The 25006-nt window shown below is 39.5% G+C and overlaps 2 protein-coding genes across 2 annotated transcripts; both read right to left on the bottom strand.

The window, feature by feature from the left end:
* Nucleotides 1-787: 787 nt before the first annotated feature.
* LOC115718500 (uncharacterized) lies at nt 788-2347 on the bottom strand. The gene is made up of 5 exons (XM_030647299.2): nt 1954-2347; nt 1773-1860; nt 1584-1654; nt 1286-1342; nt 788-1137 (listed from the first exon to the last, which is right to left on the bottom strand). The coding sequence occupies exons 1-5, from the start codon at nt 2062-2064 to the stop codon at nt 979-981; spliced, it is 486 nt and encodes a 161-aa protein (XP_030503159.1). The 5' UTR covers nt 2065-2347; the 3' UTR covers nt 788-978.
* An 18707-nt stretch (nt 2348-21054) lies between these two features.
* Nucleotides 21055-24661, bottom strand: LOC115720854 (calmodulin-binding protein 60 B). The gene is made up of 8 exons (XM_030650039.2): nt 24248-24661; nt 24069-24138; nt 23697-23743; nt 23111-23601; nt 22605-22765; nt 22323-22520; nt 22074-22218; nt 21055-21981 (listed from the first exon to the last, which is right to left on the bottom strand). The coding sequence occupies exons 1-8, from the start codon at nt 24352-24354 to the stop codon at nt 21482-21484; spliced, it is 1719 nt and encodes a 572-aa protein (XP_030505899.2). The 5' UTR covers nt 24355-24661; the 3' UTR covers nt 21055-21481.
* Between the last annotated feature and the right edge of the window lie 345 nt (nt 24662-25006).

The following is a 25006-nucleotide window of genomic DNA, read 5'->3' as shown; positions in this document are numbered from 1 at the left end:
CTCAGCGGTACCCCAAAGATCTTATCCTTTGCTTCTCATATTGTGTTTAATAATTAACAGTATGTAGCCTTGATAATGGACGACGTATTGTATTAATCATGTCATATGTAGCTAGAGTGGGATACTTAGCTCATAGGAGTGTAAGAGGTAAAGGGTATACCTGACCAATACTTAGCTCATAGGAGTGTAGGAGATAAAGGATATATCCGACCAATCCATCACTCTCATGTAGTTAAGTTACCTTCGAAGTAGAGGTAGCAATGTGTACCCCTAGACTAATTCACCTTCGAAAGTGTGTGGATATTTTAACTCGTTGTGAGAATAATTATTCACCTTCTCCGATGTTAACCACCTTACCTATGCTAGGAAGGAGGGGTAACTGTCAAACTTCCTATCTTACCGTTATGACTATCAATTGTGACTAACGACTGAAATTTATAGTTATGACTTTACATATTTTTCATTAATTTAACTTTAATATTTTCATGCCACATCATCATCTCTGTCACATCACCACTTTGAGTAAACATTTATGCCATATATTAATACCAAACATAAATTAACTTCTAACTCCAAAGTAAAAAATAAATAGTAGACATTGTTGTTGCAAAGGCCACTTCAACTGAAAACTAACCCAAAAAAAAACATGTCTCGATTTGTAGTCTTTCACTAGAAAATGTGCATGGTTTAGCATTAACAAATGTCTCGATTTATTGTTCCAGGGGGCCACTTCAACTGACAATTGTAGCTTTTCACCATTAACAACGAAAGAACAACAAATTATAAATTATTAATAAAATCAAATTAAACTATTATTATATTAAAAAAGAAGAAAGTAAGAAACTGTTTTTCATTATTAACTAACAAAAAAAGATCCTAAAACACAAAATTCCCTTTTTACCCCTAACTAATAGCTAATTCCCCTCATGGAGTTAAATCTCGAAATGGGGAATTCAGTAAAATTAAGCTCGTGCAATACTAGCACGCGTTGGTCTTCCGTTTCGTTGCACTACTTATAGAAGCTGAATTTCCACGTGGTCTCTTCGTAGCCGTTGGATTAATATTGTAGTCAAACCCCATTCCATCTCCACCGACCATTTCTGCGAACATCTTCTGGAGATCCTCAAAGCTATCGCCCTATATACAAAGATAGTTTTCCCCAATAAATAAAAATTAATCGTGTAACACCGCACGATAAAATTACATTTTTGCCCTCAGAGCAGAAAAAATAAAAATAAATATATAAAAATTATTCTCTTTCTAAAAACAACATAAAAATGTGTACCTCGTCTTTCACATTATTCATCATTGAGATCATCTCTTGCATGAAATCACAAAAGTCCTGTACATAATGATGAGGTATAATGACACGTCAGCCTTTATAAAAATTATTGAAAAAAAAAACTAATCGAACGATAAGGAACTGAAGAAGTGAAACTGTAAAAAATGAGAATCTACAATTTAATGTTATCAGCATTGACGACGTCGTTTTAGCGTATACAAAATTGCGCAAAACGACGTCGTTTTTAACTATTTAATTTTTAAAATTTGTGAAAAAGGAAAATAAAGGAGATAGTACGGACTTCATCTTCGTCCTTGAAAGGATCGTAAAGCCCAGCGTCGTACATTGATCTCTTGGCTTGGTCGGAGAGAACTGCAAAAACCGGCGAAAGAAAAGGCAATGGCGGCGTCAATTAATATTAAAGACGAAAATTCTTCATAATTATGGAAAAGAGAAAAGAAAAGAGTGAGGTAGTGAATTCTGTTCTTACCAGAATAAGCTTCTTGGATTTGTTGAAACCGTCGTTTAGCTTCTCCGGCAACGCTCGGTTTCTGAGTCCATCTATCCGGATGCCACTTCTTCACGAATCAAAACAGAGAAAAAAAAAAAACTTCGTTAATTATAAAGAAAGAAAGAAAACTAAAACGACGGCGTTTTGAAGATAAATTTACCAAAGCAAGTTTCCGGTAAGCCGTACGGATATCAGAATGGGAAGCATCTTTACTAATTCCAAGAACGGTATAGTAGCAAGATCCACCGTTGGATACGCCATCCCGATCCATGATCAAACGATCAAAATTAATTACACGTAATCAAACAAGGCTCTCCAAAAAACAAACTTCGAATTTGATCAGACCATATGGAAAACCCAAAAAAATATCAGAGAGAGAAAGAAAGAGAGAATGAATGGAATAAATAAGGAGAGAGAGAAAAGTTGGGTAGAGAGAGAAAAAATATCTAAGGGGGTTTTAAGGAGGGTGGCGGGTGAGAGAAGATATGTGAAAAGAAAGTTCCAGACATTTCATCTTTTTCTACGTTTGAAGAAGAGAGTGTGTGTGTGTTGTTTTTTCGGTTTTTTTTTTTCTTATTGGGATTTAGATTTAGATATTTTCTTTTGCTTATTATTAATTCACCATTGAGTTTTAAAAAATTACGATTACTTGCCATTATTTTTTTTTTTATTATTTTAGTTTTATATATGATATTCCTTTGGTGTGGTGGTGGTTATTTGTTTTGTTCCATTTTTTTGGCTATTAAATTTCTTAATATGGTAATTATTTATATTTTAGTAGATTCTAGAAATATATATATATATATATATATGAGATGAGGATTGAGATCTTATAATATAAAATAATTAGTATTTTTTGCTTTAGAATATTTTACACTAATAATACTTCTTATAATATAATTTTTTAAGTAATATTATTATAAGAGGCACTCAGTTGGATAAAGAGACATAATATTATTATTTACATCTTAGTTGTTCAAGCTATTCTTAGTTCGGTAGTTATGCATTTTCTTTTAGTCTCTTCGTTAAAGATTGTCAATTTATTTTATCTTTTTTAAGTAATGTTTCTATTGATCATGTTAAACGGTCTGCTAACAAAGCCGCGCACTGTATGGCACGTGGTGCTTGTTATTGGTCAGGTCGTCGTTTTACTGAGAGCGATGCTCCTATTGCTCTTCAAGCCTTTGTATTAGCGGATGTTTCTGTCTAATAAAAATTATTTTCATTCAAAAAAAAGTAAAGTGATAAATGATAGTTAATAAATGGATATAAATGAAATAAAAAATTATATAATAAATCAAAATTTTGAAAAAAATTATAAAAATACATTAATATACATAATATATTTTTATAATTAAAAGTATATTTTTATAATTAAAAATTTTAGATCGTAAAATTATAAATAAAACATAAAAGAAGGGTATTTTTATAAATTTTCATCAAATATTTTTACTCTTTTTGCGTGAATGAATAATAGAATAAAATATTTTTTATTTTTCTATAATAATTTATAATTTTACTTTTAGTATTTTAATCCTTAAAGTAAAAAAAATAAAAGATATTTAATTTACATTCATTTATCAATTATCATTTACATTGTCAATGGTTTCATGATATATAAAAGTGAATAAAATATGATAAAAAGACTACATTACTCTGAATATTATATTTTAAAATGTGTTATTGATGAGTCATATATTATAAGAAATACAATTTTATAGTGTAAAAAATTTAAGAAACAACACTACTAATTGTTCTATAATATAATAAAAATATATTTTATATAATATATAGTTATGCCACCACTAAATTTTAATAATACTTTAATTCTAACAAAAGCTAGCTAATAATGATATATGTAGGGCAAGACCAGAATTCAATTAAAATGATTTGGTTTGGGTTGGATTTAAGATTAACATGAACTCACTTCATAACCCTCCTCCACCCCCTTTTTCTTTTCAAAATAACAATAATAATAATAATAATAATAATAATAATAATAATAATAATAATAATAATAATAATAATAATAATAATAATAAAATTTCCATTAAAAAAATAATAATACAACAAAAATATCATTGTTGTTAGTATTATTAATTATTCATGAATAATTGAGATGTCATTGTGATTTTTGAGAAGTATATTATTATGCAAGTTTTATTCGTTGTAACTTGTAAGAACCTATAAAATCTTTTAATCAATCATGTTATGAGTATTTCGAAAATAGAGAATGAAAATTTATAGTGAATTTACACATTCTTTTTTTATTGCTTGAGACCTATTTAGTAAACTTTCTTTAATTTAACTGTTTTTTATTTTTTTTTTTATTTTGAGTTGTGATAAGAAATAGATTTTATAATTATAATTATTGTGGATATTTATACCATATTTGTGTAAGATTATATTTGTAAAGGTCTAATAAATAATAGCAAAGGAGTGAGGGGAGAGAGAAAAAAGATGTATCAATAGTCACCCATCTATAATTTGTTAGAGTATCTCCAATAAAGTGTTATAAAAATAGTGTGTAATTATATATTGTTATAAATATTATTAATTATGTGGATGTCCAAATTTTTTATTTATTACCATTAATGTAATCGATATTTCTTTTTTCTTAGTTTCTATTTTTCTTAGTTTCTTAATATTTAACTGTGTATGTGTATAAATAAGAGATCTTATTGGAATAAAACATTAAAAAAATTCTATCTCTTCTCTATTTTTTTTTTCTCTAAATTATAATATTACATAATACTAATATTTCATAATACATATGTATTTTTTGCTTATTTTCATAAAATTAAACTTCAATAATAGTGTATAATATGGTGTAAAATTTAACATATGTTAAAGTTATACCAAATTTGACACAAAATATAAGATCTACTAAATTTTACACTATAATAAATGTTACTTTTTTTATTTACTCATTTGCCACTTATAGTACCTTTAATGATTTTTTACATTTTATTTATATATTTAATTAGATTTTTATACACTTTTAATTAAAATTTAATGTATTTGTAATTTTATTTTTTTGCTCTTAATAAAACCCCAATATCAAAATTTAGACCCTCCACTAATTTATACAAATTAATTCCATTGATTACATGAACTTCCCATTCTACCCTTTTATTAAAAAAAAAATGTTAAAAACTAAAAAAACTTCTCTCTCTCTTCCCTCTCTCTTCCTCTCTCTCTTCCCTCTCTCTTCCTCTCTCTTGCCTCTCGTGCACCCCTCTCTCTCTCTAGAAAAAATTGAAAAAACTTCCCTCTCTCTTCCCTGTCGAATGTTTATTTCTCGGTGGGTGGTGGTAGAAAACCGGAGCACACCCCAATCACTCAAGAATCTTACACCATTATAATGGATAAATTGTGTTTTAAGCATTTTGTTAGATTTTATGTAGTTTACTTTCGTTATATGTGTCGTATTTATTGGAACTGGTATTTTTTGGTCTGAAATGGTAGAGATCTTGCAGATCTAGTTTTCTGTCGAAATTTGGGTTTTCCAAATGTTATCGACAGTTTATCAATAGAATATCGATGCTATGTCGATATCCTGCTAAGAAAGGTCAGGGATGACCATTATCGACATGTTGTCGATATCATGTCGATTAAAAAGCAAATTAACCCTAAAATTGAAAGTAGTTTGACCAATAAAATTGTCTGTGTTGTTAATGTATGTCGTAGGTGTATCGATAGGATGTCGACACAATGAGAATAAAATTTTTTTGACCTAAATGTCGATAATTTGTCGATGGTATGTCGATATTTTGTCGACAGTGTGATTTTAATTGTTTTCTGTGTGAATATCGACCTCATGTCGACATGATGTCGACATTGTGTCGACAATTTTGTTTGCTAAATAGGCGTGATCATACTTGGAATATCGACAGCATGTCGACAGTATGTCGATATGTTGGCGACAATGTGATGTAATTGCTTTCTGTGATTGCTAAGTGTGATATCGATTGAATGTCGACATCATGTCGATAGTGTGTCAACAATTTTGTGTCGACAAATTCTCAAATAACTTATGTATGTTAATTTGCTTTTTAATCGACATGATATCGACAAACTGTCGACAACATGTCGATAATGGTCATCCCTGACCTTTCTTAGCAGGATATCGACATAGCATCGATATTCTATCGATAAACTGTCGATAACATCTAAAAAACTCAGATTTCGACAGAAAACTAGATCTGCAAGATCTCTACCATTTCAAACTAAAAAATACCAGTTTCAACAAATACGACACATATAACGAACGCAAACTACATAAAGTCTAACAAAATGCTTAAAACACAACTTATCCATTATAATGGTGTAAGATTCTTGAGTGATTGGGGTGTGCTCCAGTTTTCCATCACCGCCCACCGAGAAATAAACATTCGACAGGGAAGAGAGAGAGGGAAGCTTTTACAGTTTTTTCTAGAGAGAGAGAGGTGCACGAGAGGGAAGAGAGAGGGGGAAGTTTTTTAGATTTTAACATTTTTTTTTTATTTTTTTTAAAAAAAGGGTAAAATGAGAAGTTCATGTAATCAATGGAATTAATTTGTACAAATTAGTGGAAGGTCTAAATTTTGATATTGGGGGTTTTATTAGGGACAAAAAGTGAAATTTCCCTTTTCATTTATATATATGATCAATATTGTCTCATATAGCTCTACTTTCATTTGTTAATGTAAAATTTTAGTATTATCTTTCTATTTTAGTAGAATTTTCTCTCTCCCTTCTAAAAATATTGCCTAAAAAAATAGTGAACTTATTCTATAATTAACGTATATACATATAGTAGAACATTTATCTAAGAATACTTTATTCAGAAATAATTTCTAATTTATTATTAAAAAAATAAGTCTTAATTTGGGTCAGTTATAAATAAGAATAATTTTTAAATTATAATTAGTTATACATTTTCTCTTGTATTAAGAAAGTATACCTCTATATAAAAATAAGGCTGTTGCTCCTAAAATCGCCCAATATACGTGGACCAGTCAAGAGGGGACACGTGGATCAGATAACTTGGAAAGAACTGCTAAGTCTTTTTATGACACCAGGAAGCGCTATTCGCATGGGTCCCGGAGGATATACCCGGAGTACAAGGTACTCCCGGAAGCGAGCATAGCATGAAGGCACTCCGGGATGTGTCAGGTCTCTCCCGAGAAATCAAGTCACATTTAATGTTGCATGGGAGGAAGCGTGTTGGGACTGTAACACGCAATAAAGTCTGACGGCACAACCCCCTGACAGCCGTACGAATGATCATTTAAGTCTAGCGACGGCTACCCTGCGAAGAGTCACGTCAATCATAAGACAAAAAGGACATTCTCCATAAAAGCCCTACAACACCTAGGGATTTGACCATGCATCACCCATGGTATATTCATCGGAAATGCCCAACTTTATGGATACTTACAGATACATGTGTAAGAACAATTCTAGGGATTACCCCACCAAAACACTATAAATACCCCCTCAAAGCTCATTTAATGGGGTCGGAGAATCTTGGTTGCACAAGAGCAAGAAGAGAAAAAACTCACCAAGAACATTCTTTGTATTTAAGAGAAAAACATTCTCTCAAGTGTAGAATCTGTATTAAACACAGCCATTAATAGCAGTGGCTCGTGGACTAAGGCTCATTAACGCCCCAACCACGTAAAAAGTCTTCATCTCACTTTCTTACAGCTCATTATTATAATTATATTTTAACAGTTGCCGAAAACCTCGGTCAACATTTTGGTGCTTTCATTGAGAGCTGAGGAAAGCTGCTTCACAACAAGCATTTAACTTCACGATAATGGTGGAGACAAGAGCTACACGTCATCCTCGCCTCTGCAGAAGACGCTCAAGATCCCAATGAGGAAGATGTAGCCTCGGGGCAGCAGAGGAGTCCGAGGAAGAAGTTCCAGATGAAAACCACGAGGAGCACCTCGACGAGTACGCTTACGATGATGGAAGCTACCAAGAGGCACCGGTGCTCCTCGTACAAAAAGCTATCGATCATGAAGGCGAGATCGAAGCTCGAAAGTGCAAAATCAAAAGATGCATGAGGTGATGCTAGCCATGCGAGAAGCTATGGAGGCAAACGGTATTCACGTGCATCCTAAGGCGATGGCCGCCGGACTCGACGGGGAGCCGGCGACGTCTTCGCCTAATTCCCGGCGGAAAGGCCTGTGGAACCTAGCCCTATAAGGCACCCCTGGCGAGGAAAACCAAGCAAAAAACCCTACTTCGCCCCCGGTCGAAAGAAAAGGCGCAGATCCGCGAAAGGTCCGCTCGGATTTCCCTGAAAGGTCCGCGAGGGGCAAGCCCCGAGGAGTCTCTGGCCCTCGGGATCGAGGGGACCGAAAAGCGTTTCCGTGCACCAGGAACCGGGGGGTAGAGGAAGAGGAGGACGAGAGATGTCCACCCATTGGTCTGAGAAATCAAATCAATGGGAATCAAGGTGACCTCCGGGATCACCTTGACCAAAAAAGATACAGACCCGTAGTCTCCTCAGGTACTGTAAATGAAGGGATTATGGCAGAGCTTGCCATACTTCGAAAAGATATTGCCCGAGTCTCCGGAGAGCGGAAGGGAGATGACTCCGACTCGGACGGTGAGGATCGGGAGCCTTGTGCGAAACATATCCCGGCGGCGGAGCTCCTAAAAACTTCAAGATGCCCGAGATGGCGGCATATGCGGGAACTCCGACCCCGGTGATCACTTGTCACGATTCAACCGAGTCATGATACTTGCGGCCGTCGAATGACGCCAAATGCCTATGCTTCCCCCTCACTCGCGCGGCGGATCGGCGGAGGAATGGTTCAAGAAATTGGAACCAGGATCGGTGGGGTGTTGGAACAAACTCCAAACCAACTTCCGGAGACAATTTGTCGCCGCCAGGAAGGTCAATTTGGAGGTTAGTGCCTTGACCAACATCAAGCAACTGCCCACCGAGACCTTGAAGAATTACATCAAGAGGTTCCGAGAGGAAGCCTCGAAGACCAAGAAGGTCGACGACGGACAACGGCTTGCGCTTCTCCAAGCCGGAATCCGCATGTGGGACTCCCTTTCCGGAACGAACGAATTACGGCAAGAAGGCGGCGCGCGCCTTCGGGACTTCCGAAGCGAGTCCAAAAATATATTAACCTCGAAGAAGCCCATCGTGGCTTACGGAGGATATTATCCCACGGGATAGCGGGATACATGCCAGGAGTGTCGCCTCGGGCATCGTCCCGACCGCGACCCCTCCGTAAGTGGCATACGGTTCTCGCTACTCCGGATACGACGGGGCCAAGCTTTGCCCCCCGCATCTTCCCATTACTTCGCAACCCGTCCGGGGTGAATGGACGGACTACTTCACAGCTGCCCCAACCGCTAGCTTAACGAGCCCTACCCAAGGGTCGAGAAGCAAAAGGTCTTCCAAGGGCGCACGCGAACGGAGAGAGCGCCAAAAGAAGGGGTACACACCCCAATACACCCGGTACACACAGCTCACGGACTCTCGGGAACGTGTCTATTTTGCCACAAGACGGAATACGCACTACCTGAGACCCCAGCCATTGTACAGAGACAGCTCCCGGAGAGACCCGAGTAAAAGGTGCGAGTACCACAACGACATTGGCCACAGCACCAATGAGTGTAAAAATCTCAAAGATGAGATTGAGAATCTGATCCGTTTGGGCCACCTCTATGAGTGGATCAAAAATAGGTTACCCCACCTTAACCCGGGGCAAGTGGCAGGGGGTATGCCTTCGGGAACACCGTGGGTACGGCGGGAGTATCTTGCCTACCTGCTCCGCAGTGACGCCAAAGATATACCCGGACTACCGCCCCGGCCTAATGGACGGGTAGCCATGATCTCCGGAGGTCCCCATATCGGAGGAAACACTTGAAAGGAGCGAAAGAGATATGCCGGGGCCGCAAGACACAGTGAGGTGTGGGAGGTCACTCAACTCCCAGCTCAAAGGCCTCGGCTAATGGACCAACCCATAACATTCACGGAAGAGGACGCCAAGACGGTGCGCTTCCCTCATCACGACCCGCTGGTCATAGAGACCCCCATTGCAAATAAAGTGGTGGCTAGGGTCCTGATTGACAATGGAAGTTCCGTGAACTTGCTCTTCAAAGAAGCCTTCACTGCGATAGGGTTGACCGACCGGGACCTCTCTCCTAGCGGATCGCAACTCACGGGGTTTAACGGGACAACGCTAATCCCGATGGGAAAAGTCGAGCTCCCTGGGTTACCTTGTGCCCGGATACCCCCCAGAGCACGTTCAAGTATTGCACCTTCGTGGTGGTAGACTGTCCAACAGCCTACAACGCAATCTTAGGCCGACCGGCCCTCGTCGACTTTGGTGCAATAACTTCAATCCGACACCTATGCCTAAAGTTCCCTACCCAGGAAGCCGGAGTCGGAACGGTGAGGGGAAATCAAGGAGAGGTCAGGCAATGTTACAACGTTGCCACCCACTTGCCAGTGCTCATGGTCCGGGGGCCCCCTGAAGTAGAGAAGGCTGAAGAAGACGAGCTGGATCCTCGCATAGGATCCGAAAGGGTCGTAGAACCAATGGAGGACGTCGAAGAGATACCAGTGTGCGACGACGACTCCACCAAAGTACTCCGGATAGGGAGAAGCCTAGATCCGGAGGAAAAAGATAAAATAATAAAAACACTGAAGGGCGCCATCGACATTTTTGCATGGCGCCAAGAAGACATGACCGGCATCAGCCCTCATGTCATCACCCATGTACTCAACGTCAACCCGGACATGCCCCCTGTACAGCAAAAGAGACGCCCGCTCGACTCGGTGAAAGCCGAGGCCTTAGAGAAAGAGGGTGGAAGTCTACAGCGATTCTCAGCTGGTAGTAAACCAAGTTTCCGGAGAATACCAAACTCGCGGCGAAAGGATGGCCGCGTACGTAACAATAGTCCGAGAGCTGCTCCACGAGTTCACGGACTATAAAATAGAAAGAATCCCCCGAGAAAAGAACGCTCACGCGGGCTTGCCGGCTAAGTTAGCCTCGGACGGCGAAATCGAAGAGAGTTGGGGGTAGTCCCAGTGGAACGTTTGGCAGAGCCAAGCATCAAAATAAACGAGACCACACACACGGTTGGGCAAGAACCCACTGGATGGTCCCCATCATGAAATACATAACCACAGTGAGTTGCCCCGAGAGGGCAATCGTCTCGAAAGATTCGATTATCGGGCTCATCGTTATGTAATGATGGATCAAATTCTCTCGGAGAGGACTCAGCATGCCTTATTTAAGGTGTGTATCGGACCCTGAAGCTAGACAAATCATGCTGGAGGTCCATGAAGGGTTCTGTGGAGATCATACGGGAGGACCCAACCTCTCAAAGAAAATATTGAGGCAGGGATACTTCTGGCCAACAATGAAAAAAGATTGTATAGACTATGTCCAAAAGTGTGACTCGTGCCAAAGGTACGCGAACATACCGAGAGCTCCTCCAAATGAGATCACTTTGATGACCACTGCCCTCATGCGGGGCATAGATCTCATCGGGTCTCTACCTACGGGAAAAGGAGGAGTAAAGTATGCAATAGTAAGTAGACTACTTCACCAAGTGGACAGAGGGCCGAGCCTATGAAGACACAACCGCTAAGAAGGCGTTGGACTTTGTTATCAAAAACATAAGTGTGTCGATACGCTTACCTCACAAAATAGTCTCAGACAATGAAAAGCAATTTGATTGCGAGGAATTTACTGACTTCGCAACCAACACCACGGAGTAGTGAAAAGCTTCTCCGGTAGCCCTCGTACAAATGGCCGGGCCAAGCATATAAAATCCTAAAGGTCACCTTGAAAAAGAAGGCTAGCCGCTTGTAAAAATAACGCTTTGAAGAATTGCCAAGGGTATTGTGGGCCTACGGACGACCCCCAGGAACCACAATGGCGTCACTCGCGTTCTCAATGGCGTACGGTTGTGAAGCAATGGTCCCGTGGAAACATTATTCCCATCCCACGGGAGGACGACTTACGATCCGCCACAGTCGAGCCTGCTCCCGAAGCTCGGATCAAGTCGAAGAACTCCGGGATGAGTCCCAAATACGGATGGCCGCTTATCAAAAGAAGGTGACCAAGTATTTTAACTCCAAGGTTAAAAACGAAAATTCGCTATTGGGGATATGGTCCTAAGAAGGGTTTTCCCCACCACCCAAGAACCCGGAGTGGGGGTACTTGGACCAAATTGGGAAGGACCATATGAAATCGAGGACGAGATCGGTTCCGGCACTTACAACCGAAAAGAATGGACGGAACTACTGTCCCAAGAGCCTGGAATGCCGATCACCTCAGAAAGTATTACCAGTAGCGAATTAAACTTAGATTTTGTTCAAAGGGTTTGTACCGTCCAAATGTATGCCTCCTTTATACTAAATAAAACTGAGTGCCTTAAAAACAAAGTTTCTATGCCACTCAGGGGGGTACTAGGGTATACCGCACGGACAAACAAAAACAATCTAAGTAAAATATCCTGACCCAAAGGGCAGGTCAAGCTAAGTAAAATATCTTGACCCAAAGGGCAGGTCAAGCTAAGTAAAATATCCTGACCCAAAGGGCAGGTCAAAAAACATGCGCAAAAATAAAGAGCGTAAGTATGAAAACCCTGAGCCAAAGGACAGGTTGAAATATATAAGTGTGAAAAAAGATCGCATATATAGATATAAAAATAAAAAAAAATATCCTAGCCCGAAGGGTAGGTCATACACAGGTAAATGGCTCGGGGACAGGCCTTAAATTGTCTCCCCTTCAAATAAAAGCTGCCGCCTGTATGTAAATTGTTCTAAGGCAGCAGCAAGTATGTACAAAAAAAAAAAAGAAGTTATAAAAAGAACGGGTAAAATCTGGGTCAATAATATGGCAGCTCAGTCAGCCCGCGGCGGAAGACGAGGTCCAATCCGTGCCTCAAGCTCAGCATCAAGCCTCTTCTTCTTTTCCCAAAATTTGGCAATCATGTCCTCGGGTTTGGGATAAAAAGAAAGCTTGATACTCTGATCATTGGTGGCCCAAGCCATGTAGACACCATCATCAAAGCGCTTCGGGCACCGGGCGCAGGAGACAGGAGAAAGGAGCTCGGCCCTCTCGCTTCCCCGATAGATCGATCTTTGTAGTCCCGAAGCTCCTTCCAACTCCGCAGCGGCCTTGGATTCGATATCCGACCGTGAGTCTCCTCTGAGACCTCACCTTGGCGCCATTTCATCCAAAGCCTCCCCCCGGCCTCCCGAAGATCCCGCCTGGCCTTCTCGGCAGCCTCGGTTTGAGCCCTTAATTCCTCCTGATGATGGGCCTCCATCCTGCCTCTCCGCTGGGCCTCAGCCTGGATCATGTCCTCCGCCTGAGCCTCCCTCCGGATGGCCTCCTCCTCCTTGGCCTTGGCCTTCTCTTCCTTGGCCTTGGCCTTGGCCGCTGCTTCCTAGCACTCGGCAGCCTCTTGGTAGATCTGCCTCTCCGCTGTGAGGTCTTGGAGGACCTTCCTGACGTCGTTCATGTCCCCAAAGTCGGACAGAGCGAAGCCATGGTTTATGATGTTCCTGGAGAGGCGACCGGCCCTCGGCGGCAAAGCCGAACCATAACGGGGTATAAGAAAAAAATTTCTCAAAGGAAGAAAACAAAATACAACAACAAAAAGGAAACGCAAAAATTGCATAGTACTTACCACCGTGAGGGAATGGCCGAGGTCTGGACTCCGGAAGATGGAGTTCGGGGAAGCGCAAGTGGCGAACCGTTTGGGCGCACGGCGTGTAAGCTGAGAAGCGAACTCACCGGTCATTTCCGCGGCAAAGGGAGCCAAAGTGGGCCCTAGGAGGGGACGGAACCAGTCCGTTAAAGGGTCCAGGTTGAGGTTCCACGGATCATGATAGTCCGGATGGTTGATACTCGCCTCAACTTCAGCCCGCAGAATCCTCCTAAGGGCCTCCACCTCGGCATATCCCCGGGAGTACTCGTCCATAGCGTAGTTGTGTTTGGCTATGCGAAGCTCCTGCCTCACCTCATCCCCCGGAATCGGGGTAAGATCAATGTGGGGAGGAGCAGGATTTTCCTCCATCGGAGAGACCCCGCCGTCTAGGCCATGAGCAGGAGTGTCGGCCCTCCGAGGCCTCTTCGGCTCGTCCTGGGCAATCATCTTGCCCTTACACTTGCGAATCAGAGCCACTTCAGGCTCCTCCTCGTCCTCCTCTGCTACCACTGGAAGGGCTTGAGGCTCTCCAATACCCTCGGCGGCTTCCTCCGAGAAGTCCCACCCTTTTCCTTGGCCTTCTCTCGGAAGCACCTCCTCGTCATCCACTAAGTCAATGGTTTCGGGAGGAGCGCCGGAAGGAACCTTCAAGGAAGGTGCCGGGGGAGAGGGGGTGAAAGCCGGAGGAGCCACCAGAGTATGGACCCCGACGAAGTGTTCCGGGATGGCATCCATGGAGGTACCGTTCCAATAAAATAAGCAAGTGTTAGAAGTCCGTGAGAAATCGCTTACAAAAGGTGCAGCAAATAAACTACTCCTACCCGGACTTCCTAATTCGGCCCTAGCAAAGTCCCGAACTTTAATGCTGGCAGCATCATCTCCAAGATAACTGTCCGAGGGCCGAAACCAGCTGGACGCTATGTAAGCCGACGGACCTAAGGGAATAGGTTCTGGAGGGCCGAGGCCCATTCGGGACCGACCTAGGTAATCTCCTAAGTTTGTAAAATAAAATTCCTTCAAATGATCCCCCCATCGGGTCGACGGCATCTTAAACCTACGGAGACGCTCGTCAAACCCTATGGGCCTACGACTGGTATATTCATCAACGGAAGGGACATAGTGAATTATCAAGGGAGACTTACCACCAGCACCGGAAGTGCTAGCACCGGGAGCACCCGAGTTTGGTTCGAGTGGATCGAAGGCCGAGGGCCGGGAAGTCCGGTTCTCGAAGAACCTTCAAGAAGAAGGGGCCCCCGGCGAAGGACCCCCAATCTCTTCTTGAAGAATCTTGTCAAAAAATTTTGCCTCGGACTTCCCGCCAATGGCTTGGCTCCTTCGCACCACCGACTCCCCACGCGAAGCCCTCTCCCGCAGGCGACTGGGCCTTAGAATACGCCTTCTCCTGGGCCTTCCGGTAGAGATAATCTTGGTACTTCTTCTCTGCCGTGGCAATGAGTTCATCCCGGAAGGCCTTCTCCGCAACCGGCGCCCTCACATTAGGGCAGATGACCTTGGAGAGGTTGGAGTCATCCACGGATTGATGAGAAAGGATAAGTTTAGCCTTTCGCAATTCTCCGTGGTGACCGTGCCCCCGACATCAAGATCGGCATGGTCGTAGGAGGCGAAGGCTTGGGCCCTTCGAAGGAAAGCTCGAGTGGGGAGCGTCCGCCGGTAAGGTGGGATCCGCACCCACTCGTGGAGAAGCTCGGGTGGTCCACCGGCCCCGAACCCGGACGAGAAGAAAAATCGGTGGCGGTACTCCTTAACATGAGTCTGCCTATTATTCGGAACCATCCCCTCGTTAAGCGGTGGTGGATCCGGAACCCATAAAAACCATCCTTAAGTTTGTCCCCTTTCTTGGGGACGGATACAAGTTCATAAAAATATAAAATTTCCGCCGGACTGGGAGACCCCCAGCCGCGGGCGGTGTAAAAAATAAATAAGCCTGAGAGCAGGCGGTAAGCTTGAGGAATAAGTTGGTATGGCGCAAGGCCGACAAATACAAGAAAATTAACAAAATAATCCTGGAGCGCGAGCATTGCACCGGCCATCAGATGGGTCTGACTCCAAGCCCCGAAGCCGTCATAGTTGTGATTGGGCGTCTCCGAGTCACGAGGAGGCCGGTGGAAGGTCCCTGAGGTAGAGGGTTTGATCCCAGCCACATTAATGATGTTCTCCAGCTGGTGAGGGCAGGTCAGGGTCGATCGAAGCTCGGCCGCTTCCCAACCAGTGGCGCGGGACTTGTACCCTTCCTGGGCAACAGGTCCCAGAGAAGCCTCCTCCAGGGTGGCTATGTTTTTCCCTTTCTTCTTCGAAGATTTCGAGCCAGAAGCAGACATTTTATGTTCTGAGAAAAACAAAAAGAAAAAACCCAGCAGTTAGGCCCCGTACCAAACCCTAAATCAGGAAAAAGGGAGTGGGGGTCCCCTAACCGCTGGAAAGAGGCCCCCTCCGGACACGTGTCACCTGGGAAACTCAGGAGAGAATCCCTGAACAAGTGTCGGGTGCAGTAAAATCGCAGAAAAGTGGTTTTGCAAAAAGAAAAAGCAAAGAGGAAAGCCTTCCTATGCCCTAAGCAATCGCTAAACGAAGAACACATGGCCTTCTTCAAACAAAGCTGCATGCCTACAACAGAGGCATGACAATGGCGACTCTACAACTAACACAGTAAACATAAAGCAGAACTCGAAGAACTCAAGCACTCACACACCCAGAAATCTCTAAGGGCGAACCCAGAAAACAAACAAAATAAATGTAAGCATGTTATTACCTAAAGATGCAAGAAACTTACAGTTGATTGTTGAACTGGGGGTACTGGGTATGGTTGAGTGAGAGTTGAGAGGCACTGGCAAAACCGAACACTGAAAATTAAGAGAAGTGTTTAAGTGTTAAAGCAATTTGTGCTACTTTGAGGAATGTTCTCTCTGAGAAATTCGAGCAGAAATGGCAAGGAATGGAAAGTAACCGAAATGAAGGAAAGGTGGTGGCTTTTATAGGCAAAAGTGCATGAGGAACAGGCGTCTTCACCTACCAATCTCACGGTGGGGGAAACGCACGATTCGAATTCCCAAAAGATCAACGGACTAGATCAATCTACCATTAAGGCGGTGGAAACGTTTGAGTATCCGTCTGACACCATCAATGCACCGCATCAATCATGGGGCGTGAAACGAATCGACCTCTGCAAAAGTGAATCGCCGCATTTAATGCCATTATTAGACACACCTTCACGCGCCCCCAAGTCGTATCATAAGACCGAGGAGGCGGCTGGAAACATTCCTGCGAACAAGCATATTGTTGCATTAAAAAACATCATTTAATGTGCCCCCACGCGCTCGAGGCTTGAGCTAGGGAAACGAGGGGTCAACAGGAGACACTTGAACAAGCCTTGGTTTATTTTTACTAAGTAAACAAGGCTTGGGGGGTAAATGTTGCTCCTAAAATCGCCCAATATACGTGGACCAGTCAAGAGGGGACACGTGGATCAGATAACTTGGAAAGAACTGCTAAGTCTTTTTATGACACCAGGAAGCGCTATTCGCATGGGTCCCGGAGGATATACCCGGAGTACAAGGTACTCCCGGAAGCGAGCATAGCATGAAGGCACTCCAGGATGTGTCAGGTCTCTCCCGAGAAATCAAGTCGCATTTAATGCTGCATGGGAGGAAGCGTGTTGGGACTGTAACACGCAATAAAGTCTGACTAAGACAACCCCCCAAAGAAACGGCGCTACAGTAATGATCATTTAAGTCTAGCGACGGCTACCCTGCGAAGAGTCACGTCAATCATAAGACAAAAAGGACATTCTCCATAAAAGCCCTACAGCACCTAGGGATTTGACCATGCATCACCCATGGTATATTCATCGGAAATGCCCAATTTTATGGATACTTACAGATACATGTGTAAGAACAATTCTAGGGATTACCCCACCAAAACACTATAAATACCCCCTCAAAGCTCATTTAATGGGGTCGGAGAATCTTGGTTGCACAAGAGCAAGAAGAGAAAAAACTCACCAAGAACATTCTTTGTATTTAAGAGAAAAACATTCTCTCAAGTGTAGAATCTGTATTAAACACATCCATTAATAGCAGTGGCTCGTGGACTAAGGCTCATTAACGCCCCAACCACGTAAAAAGTCTTCATCTCACTTTCTTACAGCTCATTATTATAATTATATTTTAACAGTTGCCGAAAACCTCGGTCAACAAAGGCTAATTAGGATTTTTACCCGCTGAACTTTAACATGTACCAAATCATGCCCCCAAACTTTTCTGGTCGTTATAAATTCTCCTGAACTATTGAAATTGTTGGATTTAAGGACTTTTGTCCAATTTCATTCAATTTTACTAATTCAGTGATTGTCCATGTACTAAATTATGCTTCTTAGACTTTGATATCTACCAAATCATGTCCCTCAAACTTTGACATGTGCCAAATCATGCTCTCTGAACTTTGATTCGTGTTAAAGTTTTTTTATTAAAATTAGTCAAAAGTCCTTAAGTCCAACAATCTCAATAATTCAAGGGGAATTTTCAACAGCCTTAAAAGTTCAAGGGGCATGATTTGGTACATGTCAAAGTTTAGGGGATAAAATTTCTAATAAGCCTAACATTTTATAAATTTATCTATGTAGAATTAATCATTTTATTCCAAATTGTAATACATGTATAAATATTATATTTACTAAAAAATAATTCTATTATGATTTAGTATTGAAGATTTTTTTTAGTGTAACTCTATTTAGTTATAATCTCTCAATTAAAATATAATTTATTTGGTCCCAAGTATATTCTTAAATATAGGTTCTATTATATACACAATTTTTATTTTTGTAATTTCATACATTATTTAATTATTTTTAAAAAATTTATACTTCATGTATTATTATTGGGTTGTAATAAGATTTGATATATAAGATTGTTTATTTAATATATTATATCTTGTGTCAAATACTTAAATATATATTATTAATAAATTATAATGTGGCATATTTTTTTTTACTAATATAATTACAATAATAAATTTAAAATATTAAAATTGTTAATTCATTTTTAAAGTTTACTTGATTTTTGTTTTGAATCACTCAGAAGTAATTTGTTTGTTACTATATGTATTGTTTATGTTAAAATTTGTGATAATGTGAATGAAGTTTTATCTCAAAACCAATTAGCAATGGTCGCTATTTTATTTGCTATCTTGGACAACTCAATCATAAGCGACTTTTTTTTTTTTTTTTTTTTTTTGGCTCACTATCCCTGATCACAAGTGACTCTTTTGCTCTACTTTTTAGATTGGTATTTTTAGATTTTCGGTGGTTTTTTTTGGCTCACTATTCTCGAATCACAAGTGGCTTTTTTTGATTTTTAGCTCTTAGATCAGTTTTTTTGAATTTTTGGTGGCTCTTTTTTGTTTAGCTCTACTTCGATCAATTTTTTTTTTTGTCACGTAGTCGCTAGAGATTTTTTTTTATTTGTTTTGCTCTGATACCATATTAGAATTTTAGATAAGGTGAATGAAGTTTCATCTCAAAACCAATTAGCAATGGGACGAGTAGCCTATTTCTCTTATATATTCTATTATCTTTTCACATATTAGCTATGTGAGACTATCTAACAATTTAAAAAAGCATATGTGTAATTCAATGTCAAAAAATCCAAATTATTGCTACTTTTATTTAAGTTATATGTAATTGATAATTTTATATTTTTCCACAGAGATTGTTGTGCTATGGTAGAGGGATAATTGGTTTACATAATATTTTAGTAATTGAGAATTAGTTTACATAATATTTAGGTGTACTAATGTAAATAAACTAATGATACTATACTAGAATGAACATATTTATTTGCTTATTATTTTTATTGGAACAATACCAACTAGGGTTGTACAAAAAAATTTGTAAATCGTCCAAACCGAATAATCCGCCCAAACCAAACCGAAAAAAACGATAAAAATTACAAAACGAAATAACTCGAAAAAATTACAAACTACCCAATCTGTTAATTGGGCGGGTTGAAAATAGGTCCAACCCGCCCAATTAAACTGACCAACCCGATTTCGAATTTTAATGTTTTTTTTTTAACTTTTCAGTTTTTATTATATATAACATAAATGATTAAATATATAATAATATAAAGTTCTATACTTAATTGTTAGTTTTAAAGTCATATACATTGTGTTGTACTTTGGTGGAATGTGATATTTTTAATTTTTATTGATTTTGATTTTGAAACTAAAAAAAAAAAAAAATTGGCCAGTTTGGGCGGGTTAACCCGACCAAACCGCCCAAACCATTGGTCGGTTCATAGATTTTTTTTTTTTTTTTTTAAATTGAGCGGATTGCACTTAAATTTTAGCAACCTGAACTTTAGATTGGGTTAGAAAATATATAGGATAAACCGTCCAAACCGACCGATGTATAACCCTAATACCGACAAATAGTCTTACTATTAGACAAAATTAAAAAACCTTAATCAAGAATAATAGCTTATTATTATTATGTTTTTTTTTTCTTTTGACTTTATTTAAAAGAAAAAGGTTAGATTTGCTCTCATCCAATCGTTTGATCCAACCATAAAAACTGAATTATTAGACAAACTCATTACCATGACCCAAACATTTATTGAGCGAGAGTGTATACCCAACTATTTTCTCAAATTTCCTTATCAACATAAGTTATTAATTTCTTATGCTTATATAGACCAAGTTCCTAGATCAGTTTGAATAGCCATAATAGATTTAAGGAGTTTTTACAAAAATACTAAATTTTAAGTAAAAGTTTATAATTTTATTGTTATACAAATTTTTTTACAAAAATACTGTTTTTTTATAAATAACAAAACAACTAAAATAACAGTCGAACAGAGGAGTTTCATCTTCTTTTGCTCAACCTCGTGTTGGTGTTGAGCACTGGATTAAACCGTCTTTAGGAGAGTTGAAGGTTAATTGTGATGCTGCTCTTTTTTCTGGAGAAAGGAGTCATGGGTTGGGATGGATTGCTAGAGATCATGCTGGGTTGTGCTTTGCTACTGCTGCTGTCAAACTCCGAGGTGAAATTGACTCTGTTGTTGCTGAGGCGTTGTTCATGAAAGAGGCTTTAAGTTGGGTTAAATCATGCTGGGGAGAAGGCAGGACTGTTGAGGACTTTTGTCCTACAACGGTGATTTTGGAGTCAGATTGTCTTGTGTTGGTTAATGCTATCAATAGCAAGAGCCACATTATTTCTCCTCTTGGTCTTATTATTTCAGATTGTATTAATCCTATATGGTCCTTTTCTAATTTTCATATTTCAGTTCAGTTTGTTAAACGATCTGGTAACCAAGCGGCTAACTGGTTAGCTCGTTCTTCTGGTTCATGTCCTGATCGTATTTCTAGTAGGAGGTCTGTCCCTTCTGGTTTGGAAGCTATTTTCTTAGCTGATTTGCTTTAATGAAAGTTGCAATCTTTGTTTAAAAAAAAAATAACAGTCGAACAACTAAAAAAATTTGAAAAAAATTTCACCCCACAGTAAAAAAATAAATAAATAAATAAATAAAAAATTTTAATATGTGATATAAAAATTCGTAAATTTTTAATGAACAAAAACCAGAACCTTTCTCATATTATCATGTAAACAAGTATTTACATCATCACATTGGACTCAAAAAAACCATGACATAATGAGCAATGTACATGAAAAACTCCCTTCATTTTTGGAGGACAACATAACAACAGAAAAGTGATTAAGAAACTAGATTAGTGAAAAAACTATCCTATAATATAAACATATAAAAGAGTACCATTTTAACTTGATGGTACTTACTTAAACCACCTACACTTATCTGATACAACTGCCTACTCTAACTGATACCCAACACTTGAAGAGAGTAACAACCTTAAACCGACTTGCATCGTTTCGTAACCTAAATACAGCAGCCCTGCCATTGTTTTGGCGGCCAGCTTAACCGATAGCGAACACTTGAAGAGAGTGGAAATCTTACACTAGCTTGAATTGCCTAGTAGCTTAAATACATTGGCCGTGCCACTTTTCGGGCGGCCAGTTTAACCGATAACCAACACTTGAAGGCAGCGCGAAGCTTACACCAGCTTGCCTTGCGTTTTCTATCCTTCGAGGTATGGAAAAAATCAGGAATTTGAGGGGAAAGGTCTTGTTCTGCTTCGGTATTTGGAGTGAAGCTAATAAAGTTAGGCCCTTGTTCCCATGTGGGAGATTGGAGCTGATGAAACATGTTCTCTGTAACGAAATGGCTGCTAAGGACAACTGGCTCTTGCAAACCATTAGAAGACCAATTGGATCCTACATTGTACTGTGGAGATAAAAAATCTTCCATAGAGAAACTGTTCCTATGATTTTGAGAAAACACTTGAAATGAATGGTTATTATTCTGTGGTGCAGAAGAAAGTTCTAACTGATGGCTAACTTCTGCTGCTTCACAAGGGTATGATGGTAGAGTTGACGATTGGCTGAGACCGAGTTCAATCATCGGCTGAGTCACTGCAAAAAACATAGAGATTCAGTTTATTAAATACAGTACGCCAATGTGAGGAAGAACCGAAATTGACATGTACAGGTTAAGATTTGTATACCTTCTTGTGTAATTGAGAAGTCATTGTATTGTGCAGCTTGTAGACTTGGCAGCGGTCTTGGAACATCAGCAATAGAAAGATCATCGATCGAGACCAGTTCAATTTCATTTTTGTATACCTGTTGCTTCAGATTTTCAACCAGAACCTAAGGGGAAAAAAGAAAAAGAGCATACTCATCAGTTTCACATAACAAATACTGAAGCTATGGAATCAGAAAATCGAAAAAAGCAGTGAAATTAGAGTGGATACCCTCTGAGATGGATTGAGTTCTTCGGGAGAGAAAAAGCGGCCACAAAATGTAGCTCCTTCAAACTTAAGGACAGAATTGAAGTAGATGCTAACATCATGTTCAGCTCTATGGTATGCATAGAATTTGTTATCATTTACATAATTGAAAGCGTGTTCTACAATCGCGTTCCAAACCTTGTTCGAGATCCCAGGTAGTATCTGCAATTCCAATTTTCCATATTATCAAACTAAATCAACTATCTTAGGTTGATTATCATGCTAAGATGATGTTTGTCTTCTTACCTTTTTTAACCCCGAACGGTTTTTCGTGTACAGCTGCAAAAAGTCCTTCACCGTTTCAATTCTAGAGGCGGCCAACTTCTTATGGAACACCCCATCTTTTGCTATCTTTTCCAAACGCCATACTTCGTCGTGTAGGTGTGGAGGGTGATGCTTCCTATATGCTGAAACAAAACAAAAACCGATGTTAGAAAATTCAATCTAAAGCAGGCTCTGAGGGGTTTTAGGTAACGGCCTCAGCCACCCTACCCTAAAGACGGCCCTAATCTACAAATAGGCACTGATTGATTACTTGAATCGATATCAGCAAAAATACAAAAAGTTAAGTGTGTGTTTGGCATCATAACTAAAAGACAGTTTTTTGTTTTGAAAAACAGAAAATTGTTTTTTGAAAACAACGGCCCTAGCCACCCTACCCTAAAGACGGCCCTGATCTGCAAATAGGCACTGATTGATTACTTGAATTGATATGAGCAACAAGTACAAAAAGTTAAGCTTTTGAAACTTACACTCCCCGCGATGATCCTTGACCTTAAACGCGCCACTTCTGGCTTCTCTGATTCTTATTTCGCCACAAACTTTCTGCAATGCTCTAACTCCCAGCCTGAATTTTCTACTTCTGATCCAGCTAGAGTTATCAGTAAAGGATACATTACCAACATTGGCAACCCCATTTCTCAAGTTAAAATTCAACTCGCCAGTCACGAGTGGCCTTTTACCTTCTCTTTCGCGCACAACCTTGTCATTGAACTCTTTCTCAGTCCATTCCTCCTGATCATCCGAACCAAATTCGCCATTGAGTGGTACTACCTCAACTTTCAAGGATGAATATGGTCCTGAATTGACTATGTTGTTGTTAGCATCAGTTAGGATGATTTGAACAGGTGTTTCTTGCTCGGTTTGGATCTTGCTGTTAGTGAAGATGGTGTTAGGTAATTCGGTTACAAATTGCAACCGCAAACCGCCTCCTTCAGGTGAATTTTCCTGATAATCTGAGGGCCTGAAATCAACAAAGACAGTGGTTTTATTCTTATTAGAACCTTTTAAATTCTCAATCTTATTAAATAGCAAGAAAATTGAGTTGAAAGAACTAACCTTAAATTGAGGACAGAACATATTGTACTTTCAACCTGGTCTCGAATCTGTAAAGCCAAACAAAATAAATTAAGTAATGAACAAAAGAGACAGCCTTTAAGAATTTAAATTCAAATACTTCTGTAAAAACACCCCAAATCAAACCAAATTAAAATCAAACCATGAAAATGAACAAGGGTTTGAATCTAAGTCAAAATTTAAAGCATGATTATGATAAACATAGTCATACCATTTTTCTCAAGTACCAAACAACCCCACTAGGAGAACTATAAGAAAAACATAAAACAAAAGAAAAAGAGAGAGAAAATCCTTCAAAATAAGTAAAGATCAAATCTTTTTAAGTAATTGACAAAGAGACCAAGATGATCTTACCACTCTTCGGAGAAAAGGCTCCCATTGGGCCTCATTAAGAGAAAATCCTCTAGTTAAATTTCCAACAACACTGGAAAGAGAAAAAAAAACACAAAATCCCAAGTTTAGAAAGAATAAGAGAAAAACAACAATTTAGAATCAAAACTCAAAAGCAAGAGAAGAAATGGAAAAACACCCACCTTTTGAAAATGGGTTTTTTCTTGGAATCTCGAATTGGGATAGGAAAACCATCACTACTACTACTACTACTACGAGCCTGTTGAGGAGAATGCCTTTTGTGGGTCATCAAAAAAAACTGAATCTGAAATGAATATTTCTATTTTGTTTTTCTGAAATTGAATCTAAATTTTTGATGATGATGATGATGATGATGATGGAGTGTAAGTAACCAAAAACTATTGTTGTGTGGACTTTATATAGTTTGGAGTGGGAGTGGGCCCTAGTACGAGAAGGTATAGGGAACGTTCACTTGAGTCTTGACTATAAACAACACGCAAAAATCATCAAAAGTCAAACGACACAAAACAAACACAAGAGCAGAGCAAGAACTCCCCCAAATCTTTCATTTTCTCCAATGTTTTTGCACATTAAAAAAATTAGTTAATGATTTACACTAACGTTATTAGACTATCTCCGCCACACAAAACAGTATAACTTTTATTTAAGAATAATCTATTTAAGAATAACTTAATTTAACTTAGTTTTAATTTAAGAGTAAATAGTGGCATAAATACCTAAAGTTTTATGTTTATAAGCGGCATACCTATGTTTATTTTTAGCGGCATAAGTATCTAATATTTGTAAAACTGTAATTTTTCTCTAATTTTGTTAGTACAGACTCTGATATTGTCTTAAACAGGACACATATAAAGCTTAAATTTTTAATCACCGGGTCTAAATAGAAATATATAGTATCAGTTACTAGGACCGTCTTAAGT

This window comes from Cannabis sativa, chromosome 2 (assembly GCF_029168945.1).
Source record: "Cannabis sativa cultivar Pink pepper isolate KNU-18-1 chromosome 2, ASM2916894v1, whole genome shotgun sequence".
Classification (NCBI taxonomy): domain Eukaryota; kingdom Viridiplantae; phylum Streptophyta; class Magnoliopsida; order Rosales; family Cannabaceae; genus Cannabis; species Cannabis sativa.
Note: the sequence above shows the minus strand (reverse complement) of the source record. Positions and strands in the feature narration are given on the sequence as shown.

Bases quoted from the DNA above. Each gene is read 5' to 3' on its own strand.
- LOC115718500 (XM_030647299.2), bottom strand. From the start codon at position 2,064: ATGGATCGGGATGGCGTATCCAACGGTGGATCTTGCTACTATACCGTT. The intron at 1,861-1,953 runs GTAAATTTATCT...TGATTCGTGAAG, and splicing joins CTTACCGGAAACTTGCTTTG to AAGTGGCATCCGGATAGATG. The intron at 1,343-1,583 runs GTCCGTACTATC...CATTATGTACAG, and splicing joins CTTTCAAGGACGAAGATGAA to GACTTTTGTGATTTCATGCA.
- LOC115720854 (XM_030650039.2), bottom strand. From the start codon at position 24,354: ATGACCCACAAAAGGCATTCTCCTCAACAGGCTCGTAGTAGTAGTAGT. The intron at 22,521-22,604 runs GTAAGAAGACAA...TTGGAATTGCAG, and splicing joins ACCGTTCGGGGTTAAAAAAG to ATACTACCTGGGATCTCGAA. The intron at 22,219-22,322 runs GTATCCACTCTA...TTTTCCCCTTAG, and splicing joins AACTCAATCCATCTCAGAGG to GTTCTGGTTGAAAATCTGAA.